This window comes from Tasmannia lanceolata, unplaced genomic scaffold (genome assembly GCF_043159265.1).
Source record: "Tasmannia lanceolata isolate RefF3 unplaced genomic scaffold, GAP_Taslan_0.1 ptg000007l, whole genome shotgun sequence".
NCBI lineage: Eukaryota > Viridiplantae > Streptophyta > Magnoliopsida > Canellales > Winteraceae > Tasmannia > Tasmannia lanceolata.
Window position 1 is genome coordinate 3,888,485 of NW_027518684.1, and position 17,256 is coordinate 3,905,740.

Sequence of the window (17,256 nt, forward strand, 5' to 3'; positions counted from 1 at the left end):
AAGTTGGGTTAGGGTTGAGGCCTTTGCAACCCGACCTCTGTCCTCTAGTTTTCTTATGTTTTTCTAGGATCATGCTTTTTTTTCCTTGCATTTTTCTATTTGGCCTGAGATGAACCCGAACCCACACAACACGATTTGGAGGCGGGTTGGGTTAGGGTTGACCATCCTCAACCAGAGGCTTGGGTTGGGTTAGGGTTGAGAGAATGCAATCTCGGTTTGGGTTAGGGTTGTATCAACTCAACCCAACCTGACCTGTTGCACCCCTACTTTATTTACACACAAAAAGGAAAAGTTTACAAGCTTGGTCCAAGTTATCCTACTTTTTCCATAATTATCTACTTTATTAAAAATCCAGGTCTGGATTTTTTTCCAAAATTACCTAATTTTCTAATCCACGATTGTAAGCTTGAATGTGTAAATAAGGCGTGTTACTATTCGATCTTCTAAAATCCAGGTTTCAGATGGTAAAACCCAGGATTTTAGAAGTAAAAAATCCATGTATCCAGAGGCAGAATGTCTTCCCTGGATGGGTGGACATGTAGGTTGCCTCGTGATGTTTTACAGGATCAATGGTCTTGATCTCACATACACACCCCATATGACCCCTTTACGACCCAAAATTTGCCTTTTATTGCTTACCATAGACTACATAGAAACACACTTTTATGATCTATGATGAAAGGCATTTTATGGATCCTAGAGGGAATACACACACAAAATTAAGATTGTTGATCTTGTAGAGCATTGTAGGGTAACCCACATGATCTCGGTCCCATACCAAAATGAGCATCTCATGCATAAGATGATTGAGGAAAAAAATTAGTGGTTTTACTTTTCTTAATGGAACAAAATGAGGACTGAGGGATCGTAGGCATAAGATCATCGATCCCAGCCAAGCATTCTCAGTGGCATTTTGACCAAACTTGTGGATATCCTTCGGATCAACAAATATACCCCATTTTCTTTTAGGCGGACCTTGGTCGGCATCTTTTAGGAAGGAGTGTAAGAGTGATTTTCTTTTGATTGAGTGGTTTATATCATGGATGTTGACCATTTTTTTCGCCGAACCTTCATCCCATGGTGCGACTGATTAACATAGTAGAAATGTTTTTTGGTTGGTAAGCTGGGATTGAACCCGACCTCTATGTCAAAGAACAATGCCTTGACCGTTGAGCTAGAGGCTCAGTCCCGATAAGTTAAGACCTCGAATCCCATGTACGCGTCAAATACGTGTCACGTGCTTATCTACCATATAAAATAATTGTAGGGAACTTCCCTTATTTCCACACCACCTATTTCTCAAATACAACCAGAGCCAGGATTCTGGTTGTTGCTTTTGGGAGGAATCCAAATATGGAAACTATGTGCATTAGGTTTTGGAAAGCCAATGTGGCAATGTGCAAAGGACTCCATTGCACAACCAAAGCATAGAGGAGAAAAGGAGACGTGTTCTATTGGAGGTGAAAAGAAGAAGAAGGGGATGTGTAGACATGCTCCATTTAGTGCACAAGAGAATTCTCTTGTGCGCAATCCAAAAGAGGAAGGTGAGAAGAGGATGTGGAAATAGTTGTTAGGGAAGGGTTTGAGAATTAATCAAGTGTCGATTGATTGAAGAACCTATTATAATCTCATTTTACTTCCTGCAATGTGAAATATTTATCTGGATCGCCGTTCATTGAATCCAATGGCTAAAACATGCAATGTCCTTTAAACTAGGGGTGCAACTCAGGTCGGGATCGGGTTGAGGCCAACCCTAGGCCAACCCGAGATGGCATTCCCTCAACCCCAACCCAAGTCTCATGTTGTGGATGGATGGATGGTCAACTCTAACCCAACCCACTTCCAAACTAGGTAGGGATGTGTCATGTTGGGTTCATGTTCATCTAGGGCCAACAGGAAAATACAGGGAAAAAAAAAAATACCCCAAAGAAAGTCATGATAAAATTAGAGGACGTAGGTCGGGTTGCCAAGGTCTCAACTCCAACCCAACCTGAAATTACATTGGGTTAGCATTCCCAACCCAACCTAGTCCGAGAAAATACCAACCCAACTCGAGCCAAAATGGGGTCGAACCGAACCCAAGCTGCAGCCCTACTTCAAACAAAGGTGGAGGCTATAAGGTCTCCTGTATAAATAGGCCACGTTCTTATAATTGAAAAACTCTTTTTTTTTTTTTTTTTTTCCGATTTGCCTTTGAGCCTTTTGGGAATTGTAATAACCTTCAACAGCTGGTTAAGCATAAGCTATATGACAAAAGACAAGGTAAGTTAATGCAATTATTAAAACATAGCAGTAGCCTACGAGGCTACGATATACTAAAAACAGATCGGACGGCTGAGAAAGCTTGACACAGAATCCACATTCACCGCGTACGAGTACGACACAGAACCCATCAAAAAAAGAAAAGAAAAAAGAGTACGACGCAAGTATTTGTTTCCGACTAGAATTTTACAAAGGATGGTGATATTTTCACCCCCCCCCCCGGCAGTACGCATTCGCCCCGCCCCCCCCCCCCCCCCCCTCGGGGGCCTTTTACAAAACAACAAACCCTCAGCTATAAATAGCTAGTGTCTCATCCTCTCTCTCTCTCTCTCTCTCAGTTCGCTTCTGTCTCCGTGTTTGTAGGGTTTCGAGTCCGGAAAGATGCTCGTGTATCAAGATCTTATCGCAGGTATTCATTCGACACTATTTTCCCTGTTCCTATGAATTTTTTAGGTTTCCAGGTACGTGCTATTGGATTGAATTAGCTTTCTGTCCCCTTTTTTTCTTTGTTTCTAGGATTTTTAGGCTTCCATGTACGTGCTTTTGGAATGAATTAGATTTTTGTCCCACTTCTCCTTTGTTTCTACGATTTTTAGGCTTCCATGTACGTGATTTTGGGTTGAATTAGATTTTTTGTCCTTTTCCCCCTTTGTTTCTAGTGTTTTTAGGATTCCAGATACGTGCTTTTTTATTGAATTAGATTTCTGCCCCCTCCCCCCCCCCCCCCCCCCCCCCCCCCCCCTTTGATAGATTCTAGGGTTCCACGATTCGTCTCTATTCGTTTACATCTGCTTGCAGGGTTTCTGATTTTGATTTTATGATTTATCTTCCGACTGGATCTCTCGAGAATTTTTAGATTTTCCTTCTGTATGCTTCTAGGGTTCTTGATCTGGATTCTTTTATTTTCTTCTTGTTTTCAAGTATCAGCTATCTGATCTGAATAGATAGCTTTCGATGACTTTTCAGCCCTTTTTTTTGTGTGTTTTTAAAATTTCCTCGTTTTAGCTATCTGAAATCTGAATAGATAGGATGACTATTCAGCACGTTTTTTGCGTTTTTGTTTTTAAAATTTCCTTGTTTTAGTTAATTTTTTTCTTCTCTCAATTTTTCCCTTTATATACCCTCTCATGTTTTTTCTGCTTAAAACGTTTTTTTATTAGACAAGTAGCCGAACTAAAGTGAATTATGTTATTGATTTAGGGTGATGATAAATTCGCACCCCTGTAGGATAATTCGCACCCCTTTTAATGTCAGTTGACGTCAAAAAGTGTTAAAAGTCTTGACACAATTCACGTTATAAGGGGTGCTAATTATTCTACACAGGGTGCAAATTATCATCCCTCTTTATTTAATGATTGATGAACGTGCAATCAGGCTTTCACCACCGTAGTTAGGATTTTGTCTGTGCATGGCATTTTCTACAATAAAATATAATTAATCTTCAATTCGTGCATCAGATTGTTTATTCATTTAGAAGTCTTTTTTTCTGTGTTTTGTGCGATTTTGTTTCCATATTTGTTTTATGGAGTATTTATAGGACAAGTGAAAACCTTAGGCCCTGTTCATTTAATTACAACCATGGTTTTAAATTTCGACCGGTGGAGACTGACACAGAAACCACTAAAAACCGAAACGGTCATTTATTTCGGCCGAAATTTCGGTTTTTCCGAATTTGACCCAAAAAATATGTTTTTTTTTTTTAAATTAATTTAATATTTCACCGAAATTTAATATTGGTTTTGATTTTTGTACCAGATTTCGACCGAAATTTCAGGGTCCGAAACCAGTACAGAAACCGAAATTTTAAACCTTGATTACAACAACCAATTGTAAGTGCCAAACCGATTATTGGACTCAAAATTATTTAAATTTGAGTCCAATAATCGGCATAGCACACACAATCGGTTTTCATATTCTTAAACAAACATGGCCTTAGTCTTTACAGCTTCTCGCATAGCTTCTGCCATTGTTTCGATGATGCCTGCATGAATACAGTGTACTGAGCTAATTTATTTCGTTCCAATAGTACATCTGCTTATTTATTTTTTCTCTTTTAAGGCAGTGGTGTTAATTTTTTTATTTGTTTGGAATTTGTTTATATAGGACATGATAGTGGTGTATGTGTTCTCGCAGATATTTGGATTATTTACATCGAACTATTACAGCTTCTGAATTTGTTGTGTTTACATATTTTTCTATCTTTTCCTTTTAAATTTGGTATGCTTCAAGCATGTGCATCAGTGCATGTGTTCTGGTGGGTGAGTGGGTCTGATTAGCATCTGCCTTTCGTAATTATTAGTGAATAGGTGACGTTGAAACATATACATGAAAAAAAATGAGACCCACAACAATGTTCAGACTAATTGCAAGGGAGATGCTATTATCTGCCCTGACAGGTGAGGGTAATGCAAACTCAAGAGCCATTGAATTATAGGGGCAAAAGTTTGGAAGAGCCTGTGTTGCTCACTTGTGTCTTCTGCTCGTGGGAGGGCAAGCACACAAGTGACAACTCCTAGTTGCTCGGATGATATCAGAGTGCCATAAACCAATTGGATTATTTAAAATTTTGATGTTGTCTCCTTAATTATGCTTCTGCTCGGATGATATCGGAGTGCCATAAACCAATTGGATTATTTGAAATTTCGATGTTTTCTCCTTAATTATGCTGTTGTGTTTGGACTTGTGCGCGTGGGCCTGTTGAGACCTCGATTCGGGTGTTGACATGGCTCCTAGCGTCTGATGACGTGCTTACTGAAGTGTCCATGCCCTCTCAACTCTCAAGTACGCAATTTGAAATGTGGGGGTGTGGATTCACTGTTTATTTTCGTGAATTCTTTATTCTGAAAACAATATAGGCCATGAACGCATTGTTTTGTGTGGGGGGTGGCATCTATGAGTTGCCCTCTTTCCCAGAAGTTGTGAGGCTATTGCAAGGTAGCATAGCAACCGTATGGCAAAGCTAGATGGCGACATCTAGTTTTCGCAGTTACAAAATGTTTAAGTATAAAAAGATGTAACATGTATTAAAAAAAAGTACACTTTGGCGCATTTCTGAGGTGTGCATCCGGTTAAGGAGATTAGCCATTATGCTCTCTTGGGTTACTCTCGGACGAGTCTCGGTCACCAAATAGTATACACATTTAAGATTTTTTTTTGAAAAATAAGTGTCGCAACGACAGTTGCTGCTCACACTGTTGTAATTAAGGCAATTACAACGGAATGGCCTCTCCAGTTGCCGTGCAACACAAGTCTTAGTAACAAAGTTTTTTATTCATTGCATAAGTCGAGGGCATGCTTACCACAGCACAGCATTGCGTTCTTTGGTAAGCCAGTTGCCGTGCAACACAAGTCTTAGTAACAAAGTTTTTTAATAATTGCAGCACAGCATGGCGTTCTTTGGTTATCACGGCAGGCGCTACCATGTTTTGAGATTTATGAGGTGATTTTTGAAAAACAACATTTGAAATTGTATGTTTGGCCGAAGAAAACTCCCCCGAGCACACTAATTGCTCCACACTTAGAGCTTTGGATGTTGGCACTAAACGATGTGTGTACCTTTCAGAGGCAGTGGCTTCACGTAGTCATGTTCCTCTTTTTTTTTTTTTGCATGGATGATGCTGAACATGTTGTCTCATTTACCATCTCAGCATAGGAATTCACAAAAATCAACATTTTGGGCTATAAATTCTGCATGCATGCTCATTTTTTCTAACTTTTAGTTCAAGCAATCTCTAAATCTGCCGAGCTTCATATAGAATGTCTTCTCATTAGAGCCCCTCCATGGGGGTGATAGTGTCGAGTTCGATCTACCCTTCTTTGGATATTTACAAACCATCTGGAGCATGGCTTCCAGCCTCTTCGAGCTCAAATTCCAGCCCGAGCATGTCACAATGAGTGCTATGCACAGGTGGCTAGCCGCTTCCTGAACTCAATCGGATGTCACCTATCTAGGGTTCATGGTCGAATAGGGGTATCCTCTGATTTTGTAAGCACTTTGATCAATTTTGATGTCAAATCTTTGTGAGGGTTTTGACTTTGAATTATTGACATTTTTGGCTGTGTTGAGCCTTCTTTTTATTATGATTATGATTTAGAGGATTCCACTAATGCTCTAGATTAGGGGCTTGATGTGATCATAGTAATTTCAATGGATGGGACGGCGAGCGGCTGGGATGAGAGTATGTCTTTATTAATCGTAGAATCTATGGGCATGCCTGATTGTTTTTTTTTTTTTTTTTGTTGAATGGTCTGATGTTGTACAACTTGAAAATCATATTTGGTGTAAAGTCAACAGTTGAAAGGTTCAACTGTTGGGACAATTTTTTAATAGCTTTTAGTTCAGTAAGTATTTTATTTCTCTTTTATATTTTTTTATCAGAAGTGCAATTTGATTAGAACTCTAATTAGATGACACTCTGGGGAAATACGTATATCATTGAGATTGCAATTTCAAGTAATTTTTGACATGTTTGAATAAGAGAAAGAAGTTGGGGTATTTTCCATGTAGATGTGTCTACAAATTTTGTTCATGGGGTTTTCTCAAAGAAAGAAACTGCAACTTTCGAAGATCTTTTGCTGCAGATTTTTGCAGTGTTTTCAAAGGTGTTAATCAACCTCATGGTTTCAAATTTCGGTTTCGGAATGCGTTTCTTTCCTGAAATTTAGGACAAAATCTAACGAAATCAATAAAATAATATTTTATCTCGTACAAAATTTCGGGAAAATATTAAATAAAATAAAATCCAGTTTTTTTGGAGATTTTCCTTAAATTTCGGACCGAAATTTCGGTCGAAATTTTGTAACGTTTCGAGTTTACCCAATTTGGGTTTTGGGATTGACCGAAACCCGAAATTTTGGATTTCGGTCGAAATTTAAAATCTCAACCTACATTTATTCTAACATGTAATCAACCTACATTTAATTTATTTTCTCCGCCAGGTTCATTGTTCTGGTTTATTATCAAATAAAAGGTCAGATATTATAAATTTTCAGTCATAATTTTCTTCTCAGTTGATTCCATATTTGAATTATATTGTGCATATTTGAACTCAAGAGCTACCCATCAACTCTTGGGTCATATTTCTGTTATATGCTACATCATCTGCTATCATAGGATAATTATCAGATCGTAATTGTATATTTGTTCTACATTATTTGGTATGCGAGCATTAATAGTAGATTTATTCTACATTATTTGATATCAGAGCATCAATCATAGATTTTTTTTGAATAGTAACTGCTTTCATTACTAAAGTGGAAGAAGACCAAGAGGGTCGTACAACCAACATGCATAATGATCCGCAAACAAAGGAAATAGAAAAAATAGTACAACACTCAAGGGGGGAGGAAATCAAACATCTCCAATCTCTTCCTCCCAACGCAATCAGCGTCACTGTCCACCGATCTCCTGACATGCTTGAATACCAACCCCTTTTGAAGAATCGCCTTCCACTATTGTTTTATCCAAAAGCTCCATGCTTAAGTGTTTGATGCCTTGACAGGCAGCTCTGACGTCCGCTTCATTAGCATCAGTTACACCAATCGAGCTAGAAAAAGCCCAAGTGACATCTTTATTAGCCCCTCTTAAAACTTCTCCTATTCCTGCCGGCCCGGGATTCCCCAAACTTGATCCATCAGGGGGGGGGGGGTTGGTGTTGTTGTTCCCAATATTGCACAAATTGTTCCCTCCTCTCCGAATTATTGTATTATTTCGTTTTAGAGCTATGATGACTCCTAGAAAGCCCTTCAGTCACGATTTTATTGAAGAGATTCAAGAAAAAAAGAATCTTGAGGAGATTAGAGAGTAATTTAACAAGGAGAAAAGCATGATCATGTGTTGAAAGAGATGAGAGCAATTCACACTATTGAATGTTGCTCTTAATAAACTCATGCATAATGAAAAGATGGATCAAATTCTCGGTACTTCAGAACATGGATAGACCAATTTGGGAGGAATTGATTCTTTGGTATGTATTAGTTTTTTTATTATTTGCTATGCATCTGTGTATGCAATCTTGGACCAAAATTCCCCTTTGTAAGTACTAGTTTGATTGTTTGCTATGTATGATGGATCTAGGATGTTTGCACGCACAGATTCTCATTTCCCATTCAAACATTGCTCATCTGGATTCATGTTGCATGCCTCTACGATAGCTGATAATTCGATGATGTATGTTGTGTTATATTATCATTAAGATAAGTTGAATGCTTGATCTACTACTAACCGTTCTTTTGATGCGTATGGTGAGATTATTCTCTGGTGTGTGACCTGCTATCATGTGATATTATTGTTGTCCATGATTATCAGGAGATGAGCTTCTCTCAGACTCGTTTCCATACAAGGAAATCCACAATGGGGTGTTGTGGGAAGTTGAGGGGAAGGTCTTAACACTGGTATTTAGAGTTCAAATGTGACAAAAACCGACTTGGGCCTTTGTCACACATACACTGTGCGCGCGCGTGCCCGTGTTAAAAATATAAAATTCAATAATTAGCTGCACGTAAAATTCTTTATGTTGGGTACAGCACAAGGTTGATTCGCCAACATGCACAGACGAATGTTCCTGTCACTTTTGTTTGTTACCTTTTTAAAAAAAAAAAAACAATGCACAGACGAATATGTCTCTGGGCCCCCTTTTTTTTTTTTTTTTTGGGTTTTGAGAACCCATTGTGACTCCAAAATTGATTATTGGAGTCAAAATTAAGTTCAGGCTCAGTTCGTTTTGGATTTTGAGAATTTATTTGGACTCCAAAACTGATTATTGGACGGAAAAATAAATGCAATTTTTAGTCCAATAATCGGTTTTGGACTCAAAGCCCTGTTTGTGTCATATTCTGACAACCGATGGTGAGGCCCCAACCCAATTATTGGACCAAATCGAAATTTTGGTCCAATAATTGGGTTGGGGCCCCTCACCATCGGTTGTCAGAATATGAAACGAACGGGGCGAAAATCTAAAACAAACAGGGCTTTAATTTTGAGTTCAATAATCAGTTTTGAACTCACAATTGGTTCTCAAAATCCATCCCCTTCCCCCACACACAACAAAAAAGAAAAAAAGAAAAAAAAAAGCCTTGATATGAGAGCTGAATGATTGTAACTTTGGCTTGTTAAGCAAAAGACACAGTGTGCTGTCAATGTGAGAGCTGTTTCTGTGAGATAGCAGCATGCATCTCAAATTCTCAATGACCAAGCATATTAACATAAAACAAACCAAAATTTAAATAAGAATCTAGAAGATCACTCATTACAGTATGTTTTTTTTAAATGGAAAATTATTACCGTATGTTTTTAGGTTTTATTTTATTTTCCTTTTGAAGCTCAGAATCTCCCGCATTGGGAAAATATTAATATCTCAAATGTTTTACAGTGGGTTGTTCAAGGAGCCATAGATGTAGACATTGGTGCAAACCCTTCTCAAGAAGGTGAGGAAGATGAGGGGGTCGATGATCAAGCCGTCAAAGTCGTGGATATTGTCGACACATTCCCGTCTTCAGGTTTTGTGCTTGCTTGTCTTAAAATAATTTCTGTTGGTTAAATCTCAAGTATTTTTCAATTCAACCTCACAAATAGTCTGATATGCGAATTGGTCCTGTTGCAGGAACAACCTTCATTTGACAAGAAACAGTTTGTGACCTACATGAAGCGATATATCAAGTTACTGACACCCAAGTTGGAGGGTGAGAAACAAGAAGAATTCAAGAATAACATTGAGGGAGCAACAAAATTTCTGCTTTCCAAGCTCAGCGACCTCCAATTGTACGTTACTTCTACTTTCTAGGTTATTATTCTCTCTTTTATTTTGATGAAACCCTAAACCCATGTAAACTTTGTTGAAAATAAAATAAAAACTCTGTTATAATTCATAACACAAATGAAACTCCGGTGACTATATGCTTAGGTGTATCTCAATATGACAGTGAATAGTAATGTGTTTTCATTACCGCTTCGTGATCATGATCAAACAGTAGAATAATGTGAAAATTCCAAATGTTACTAGATTTTCAGTGTATATGGGATCGACCACATCTTTATATTTGTTAATTACTATTATTATTATAAGGGATTTGCTAGGCAATTTTGCAGCTGACTTTTGCACCAGAGAACATCCACACAGGCTCACATTTCAACAAAATTTGTCTTATTCATTTATTTCATCCGAGGTGGCTGTTCTCTCATGCAAAAATCAGCTGCAAAATGGCTTTCTGTGAAATTGCCTAGCAAATCCCTTATTATTATTTAAGAAAAGGTTGTATATATTTTTCCCTAGTCATGTGTCTGTGTTGCGGGGTTTTGGGTCATATTTATCTTAGACTGGTATGGTGTTCTCTGCAGTTTTGTGGGAGAGAGCATGCACGATGATGCTAGCCTGGTGTTTGCGTACTACAAAGAAGGCGCAACAGATCCGACATTTTTGTACTTTGCCCATGGGCTGAAGGAGGTCAAGTGCTAGAAGAAAAGGTTTCACAACAACTTCGATACAGAGGTGTTGTAGTGTAGTTTTATTTAATTTATGATTTCTTTTTCACTCATTACGAGAGCTTATAAAAAAGGGAGGTTTCTCTTTATGCTTTTCCATGGCTTTCCTAAAGAGTATCACACTATATGCTTATATTTGCAAATTAGAGTAACCTAGTTTGCTATTTTGCAAAAAGAGTAATGGGTTGCAAACCCGGTAAAGTTGATACTCTCTTGACTGAATTCAAACCGAAAGTGTTTTTAAATTTGAAAAAGGATAAAATTACCCTTTATTTAAAGAATGTTACAGGTGGCATTATGATCTTTCCACACCCCCCTTGGTTTTTAGAGTTCTCATTTGGAGCCATCAATTTCATAAGTGGTTTATGGAAAAAAGAGTATCCCACTACACTATATTTGCAAACAGGAGATTTTATACACTTGCAGGGCATCCACCTTTGATATTTAATCTAACAGCAGCCCTAGCTAGTGTATGTGCCAGACACGGTATAATTTCTTTTGCAAATAGAGTATCCTAGTTTGCAATTTTGCGAAGGCGAATGATATTTCCCCCCCTCCCCCGTTAACGTTTTCCTGGCAATTTTTTGCTAATTTGCAGAGAGCAGTGGGATTTGGCAATTTCCTGCAACAGAGTTAAAGTTGATACTAAGGTGATTTTTAAATTGAATTAGGATAAAATTACCCTTTATTTAAAGAATGTTACGCGTGGAGTTTTTATATGGAGTTTTTAATGTCACACCATAGTTTCTTTGAAACCATTCATTTGATGGGCAATTGCGTCCCAAAAATCATTTCTATAGGATTTTTTAAGAATTGTCAACAACTCCGACTCCGTCTTGAGAATTGTCAAATCCAAGAGAAACTTAATATGTATGGGATTGTCCTCTTAATTTATTTTTGTTAGTTAAGTTGGGGTTAGGCAGACAAGGCAAATGAAAATTACAAGCGGGTATAGGATACCCCAAGAGCATCACTACGGAAGATCCTAGAGAGTTCTTGGGTATGCAAGTCAGGGGAACATTCTCTCCTTTACAGCTACAATCAGTTTTAGATTCTCCAAACATGGGACACCTTCCAAACTGAGAATGGGCAAATTCATTGATGTTAACCACAAGTAGGGAATCAGATTCTACCCAGACATTATAACTTTTTCGACAATGCAAGCTTGAGGTTATGAACTATCGCTCTCATTTCTATGATAGGATATGAATCTCCGCTCAGCTTACATCCACATAAAGAGAGCGAGGACCTGACCTTTGAAATCCCACCAAGACATGATAAACAATGCAAGCTTGAGGCCATGAACTATGCTGTCATTTCTAGGATGTGAATCTCCGTTCTGCTTACATCCACAGATAAAAAGAGCGAGGACCTGACCTTTGAAATCCTGGATCACCACACCAATTCCAGCCCACATCAGTGTTGATTTTAATGTGTCTCGAGTTGTGGCAAATCTTGGAGAAAAACAATTATGATGATGGTTCATCAAGAGGGATATTATCATAAATTGGAGGTCACTACGTAAAAAAATTGTGTAAGGTTGGTTCAAATGATCTCTTTTTTAGCATGTTAGAAAGGTAGGAACTTTTAGAAATATTTTTCCTTTCCAAGTTCCAAAAAATTTCCTTGAATCGAATACATGAGTAGCCAAAAAATAAATGAGTGTAGCCTGCCAAAATAACAACTAAGAAGGAAATTTTGTTCTTTTCAAAATTTAGAGTAAAACAATATGATTATGGTTAATCAAGAGGGGTATCATCATAAACTGAGTGTCCCCCTATGTAAAAATTGTGTAGGGTTGGTTCAAATGATGTTTTTTAGCATGTTAAAAAGGTAGCAACTTTTAGAAATATTTTTCCTTTCCAAACTGTTCCAAAAAGTTTCCTTGAACCTGAGGAAAACTCTAATTTACATGAGTAGCTAAAAAATAAATGTGTAGCCAAAATAAATGAGATAAGTAGAAATAAATTATTGCGGAAGTGTGGTTTGGTTAAAACTAAATTAGAATTCATACTAAATATACTATTAGAGAGGGCTAGCAACAGTAAGGTTGCTACATTGTCACCTGGTGGTCACAGGTTCGAGTCACGGAAACAGCCTCTGCAAAGCACGGTAACCCTCCCCAGACCCCGCAACCACCCGGTAACCCTCCCCAGACCCCGCAACCACCGGACTGCGAAAAAATTGAAATGGGATAGGCTTGTAATCTCTTATACTGAATTGGATGCTAGTTCTAGTGGGAGCCTGAAAACCCTTCAGGATATAACATATCACTTGATCTTGGAAGGAATTGATGATGATTCATACAGAATCGATGGCGGTTCTAACGTCACTGTAGAGAGAGCAACTCTTTCCTCTGATGCAGGAAATAACCGAGGAAATCAGTGCAATTACAAGATGTGCAGAGATATGCTCTTTAGTGAGTAAACACTAGACAAAGCTGTTTGTTTAAGTAGGAAACTACATGTTTTAAGCCAGAGTAAATCAGAGTTCCCCACTGTTGGACAAAATGGGTTCAAAGGTTGACAATAATCCTGCCATCGGTTTACACTAGAGGGGACTGTCCAGAGTTAAAAAAAAAACCAGGAGCAATCTATAGCTTCCCGAAGGAAATCATGTCTTTTTACTTTGATTTTCCCATTTTTTTGTGCAACTCCCACACACTTCACTTCCATACAAGCTAGGCATTAACTACCCCATAGCCATCGTAAGAACAATTCCACACACAAGGACTCTTTTGGACTTAACATAAACAAACCTACTTAGACGACTAAGACACTGCCACATCATTAGATTTTACAAAATAAATAACATATTTCCCAACTAAAGATGACTCCTTAGATCGCTTCTTCAGTAATAGAGGTGGTTTGGACTGTGCGGAGAATTCTCCTCAGAGGAGGACCTCTCCGGGAAGGGATGGGGCAACCCAGTTTGTCAAATTTTTCTTTTCTCCAGACCAGCAGGGACTTCACTGTCCTCGATCCCCTTCTTCTCTTATTCTACAATTAATAAGCATGCAAAAAACAAAATTGTTAGAGAAATAAAGAACCCAAAGATAAGACTGGTTGTCTCAACCTATTCTACAATTAATAAGCATGCGAAAATAGAGAAACCAAAGAGAAGAAATGAAGAAAAGTAGACATGTACCTGTTTTTTTTCCTATATTACCTATTCCTTAGAGCTAGCCTGTAATGAATAAATATGCAATTGTAAAAAGGGAGATGATATTTGAAACTTTTTTCTAAAACTTACAATATCTCATAAAGAATCAACAAGTAATATTAGTCTACAATTGTAATCAACCATTATAATCGAAAAATTGATAAACCACACTTCACCATAACTAGCATTGTTTCTGAATCTCATTCAGCAAATGCAAAACAGTGCAGAATTTTTCACCAAAAGACACATGTAACATATACCAATAAAAGAAAAAGAGTTTTTATATGGTGTAAGCCCTTATAGTCCCGTACTTTTCAAAAAGCACTGTACAGACCACATCATAGGATGATCCAAACCGTCCACAAGAAGGAACACGATGTGAATAGGTTTTGTTCCCCAAAAAAACATTTCCATAGGATATTCCTAGCCCTCCGATCTATAGATGTTCCATAATATATAGTTCCTCTATAGATGGGAGGGTTGGGAGCATCCTAAGAAAATGATTTTTGGGGAACAACCTATTTACATCGTGTTCCATCTTATGGATGGTTTGGATCATCCTATGATGTGGCCCGTACAGTACTTTTTGAAAAATAAGGGACTATTAGGGCTTACACCATATAAAATCTCAAAGAGAAAAATGAAAAAAAAAAAAAAACCAAACATGCATAATTCCTCAAGAGACAGCATGTAGGTATTGATGTAATAAACAGGAGCAAAATGCAATGCTATTAATTCTAGGTGAACCACATAGTAGAAAAGAAAAAAGAAATCCAAAACTAGCATAATCTGTGATTGTAAATGCAAAAGGAAGCCAAATTATGTTGATTTGAAGTAGGCAACCCAAGTAAACTGTATCTTTGAGTTCCAATCTAATCTCACAAATAGAGTTTGAAGGAGCAGGGAAGGTAAAGTTGAAAGTAGAAAAAACCACTCGCATTCTTTTCCCTCTAAATCAAACTCCAGTAACGTAAGGATTTTTGAATAGAAAAGATTCGAAATTCAGCTCGAGTAATGAATCAAAAAGAGAGAAAGTGCAAACATGATACAGAATCCATACAAACCTACTCTAATACATAGAAATAAATCCTAATCTTCACACCTAAAAACCCTAACAAAGTGGTAGAGAAATCAAGATATTCAAATCAGAAGGAAAACCCTAATCATTCATGATTTCGATCCTAATCTCATAAACCCACGAAAGCCATAAACAATGGTCGCAAAATCCTAAAGCTATAACCCAAAATCTGTACTTCAAGATAAAACACGATGATGCCAAAGAAATGAAGACCGAATTTCCCCCCACAAAACCCATTGAAAATCCCCGGGAAAAACCACCAAAAAATTCAATGTCAAAACCCCCACAATCCAAATTGTTAGGCCAAAATTCGGTAACAGAATCGGCAGTGACGTCGGAGCTGAGCTAGAGGACCCGAGTAGCCGAAGTGAAGGAGCTGAGTTCTGCGGAACCGAAGTGAAGGAGCTGAGTCCTGCACAAGAGCAGACGAGGTCAGAAGACCAATCCGGAGTCGTTACTCCGGACAGGCCCTTCGACACTCAAGTCAGTATGAGAAGGAGTGCAGAGCGAGTTTTTAAGAGTGATAGGTTGAGAAGTTATTACCCTCGGTTTGAGCCCTGAAAGGCCTTTTATAGAGGGAAACCTGGGGTGGTTGGATTACCTACCCCAGGACAGGTGTCGACCTGTTATAGGTTTAAGTTTACCTACTGAGGTAATTACCAGAATACCCCTTGGCTGACGCTGGATTTGTGGTGGGCCATCCCGGGGCCTCTTGTCATATCCCCAGGAAGATACCTCAAAATTTCCCCCAACATATCCCACCAAAAAATCCCCAAACATCTCTCAACCAAAAAAAGGGGAGAAATAGCTTTATCTTCGGTAAGGAGGGAAGTGAAATTCTTTTTATTTGAGAAGTGAGGAAAGGAGAAAAGACAGAAAAAAAGAGAGAGAAAGAAGGGAGATGTTGCTTTCTCTGAAAATTTATGCAGGCTGTTTTTGATGAATAAACACCTCACTTTTCTGTCTTTTACCTCAGGAAAAACAGCGAGGAAGAAAACTGCCCCTTGTATAAGACCTAGCATTAACTCTTGAACAATTAGAAAATTCATTTCAAGTATATATTCTTGCCTAACATTGATACTATTACTCTTATCAAGAGGTTCTATCTTTATTATTGTATGTCATGGTTCAATCCACAGAGAAAGCATTTACACATTCAAAGTAGTTTCAAGATAAATATTCCCTGTTTTTCTTCTTCCTGATTCACCACCCAAGCTATACCAATCCTCATTCCCTACAGTTTGAGGTACAAACACTTGGTAGGTCAGACTTCGATAGATAAACTATTGAAAACAAAAAAGGGGAATCAGAATTTGCTAGAGGGGGCTTTTGTCTACAATCACACTAACCCAAACCCAACACGAAGAAGGAAGAATAAGTTCAAAAGGAAAAATGGAAAAACAAAAAAATTCATTGTCGACTAACCACAGAATGGAGAGAGAGAGAGAGAGAGAGAGGACGAGAATAAAAAAGAAGCAAGCTAAAACCTTCAGTTCTCCTTTTTTCTGCTTTGTTCTTTTTCTTCTCCATTTGATCGGTCATCCGTCGTAGGCTGCACACAGAGAAAGAGAAATTTCAGTAGATGTTAAAAGTTCACCATCAATCCATTTCTACACCTAGAGATAGAAAAAAAGAAGAGAAAATAAAACATGAAAAGAAAGAAAGAGAGAAATAACCCACTTATTTCTTCCTCCCATATCTTCTTATTATGGCGTTTGAGAGAAATATAGAAAAGAAGAGTTGAAAAGATGTCCGGACGCCCTTATTTTGATAATGACACCCTTCTAAGGCGTCCTTTCCTAAATGGCTTGTTCAGAGGCTATTATTATTTCCAGAATAGAAAAGTGTTCCTGCGCTGCAGCGCAGGGAGCTCAATTGCGCTTAAGTGGTTTATAAAGCCTCCCATTGGTTCGTACAGTGTGTCTCCCTTTGAAACATATAGCGAGTTCAATGGGAGGCTTTATAAACCACTTAAGCGCATGAACACTTTTCTCTTCAGGAAAGCTATTTTTAGAGAAGTGCAAAGTAAAAAGTGGAGTGCCATTATAAAATATTGGGATAGTGGATATCATCCCCTGTAAGACTCTTTGGCCATTATGTTTACCTGCTTGATCAATGTTACGTATCGACCATCCTTGGATTAGCTCGTTGAGGAAGTTACCCATGGGCCATGGAGATAGTAATCCTTGGATATGCTGTTCTTGAGATTGTATTCCCTACTTGCATAATTTTATCTTGAATAAATCCTTGGGATTGGCGAATTCATATGCTGAGT

At 38.1% G+C, this 17,256-nt stretch overlaps 1 protein-coding gene and 1 long non-coding RNA gene across 6 annotated transcripts; one reads left to right on the plus strand and one right to left on the minus strand.

Annotated features, from left to right (window-relative positions):
• The first annotated feature begins 2,552 nt into the window (after positions 1 to 2,552).
• On the plus strand, positions 2,553 to 13,845 carry LOC143881493 (translationally-controlled tumor protein homolog). Of its 4 annotated transcripts, XM_077384584.1 has the most exons (6): positions 2,553 to 2,671; positions 9,633 to 9,759; positions 9,864 to 10,021; positions 10,598 to 10,748; positions 11,340 to 11,391; positions 11,944 to 13,845. In XM_077384584.1, exons 2-4 carry the CDS (start codon positions 9,697 to 9,699, stop codon positions 10,713 to 10,715), a joined length of 339 nt encoding a protein of 112 aa, XP_077240699.1. In that variant the 5' UTR covers positions 2,553 to 2,671; positions 9,633 to 9,696; the 3' UTR covers positions 10,716 to 10,748; positions 11,340 to 11,391; positions 11,944 to 13,845. The 4 variants fall into 4 exon arrangements, with proteins under 4 accessions (XP_077240699.1, XP_077240698.1, XP_077240697.1 ...); XM_077384583.1 differs by having other exon boundaries at positions 11,340 to 13,845; XM_077384585.1 differs by lacking the exons at positions 11,340 to 11,391; positions 11,944 to 13,845 and adding an exon at positions 5,643 to 5,701 and having other exon boundaries at positions 2,582 to 2,671; positions 10,598 to 10,838.
• Positions 13,312 to 16,749, minus strand: LOC143881495 (uncharacterized). 2 transcript variants are annotated; one of them, XR_013251955.1, is made up of 4 exons: positions 16,662 to 16,749; positions 16,469 to 16,533; positions 13,889 to 13,927; positions 13,312 to 13,740 (listed from the first exon to the last, which is right to left on the minus strand). It is a non-coding gene; the product is annotated as an uncharacterized LOC143881495 (long non-coding RNA). The 2 variants fall into 2 exon arrangements; XR_013251954.1 differs by having other exon boundaries at positions 13,312 to 13,927.
• Positions 16,750 to 17,256: the final 507 nt, after the last annotated feature.

Bases quoted from the DNA above. Each gene is read 5' to 3' on its own strand.
- LOC143881493 (XM_077384583.1), top strand. From the start codon at position 9,697: ATGAGGGGGTCGATGATCAAGCCGTCAAAGTCGTGGATATTGTCGACA. The intron at 9,760-9,863 runs GTTTTGTGCTTG...GTCCTGTTGCAG, and splicing joins CGACACATTCCCGTCTTCAG to GAACAACCTTCATTTGACAA. The intron at 10,022-10,597 runs GTACGTTACTTC...TGTTCTCTGCAG, and splicing joins AAGCTCAGCGACCTCCAATT to TTTTGTGGGAGAGAGCATGC.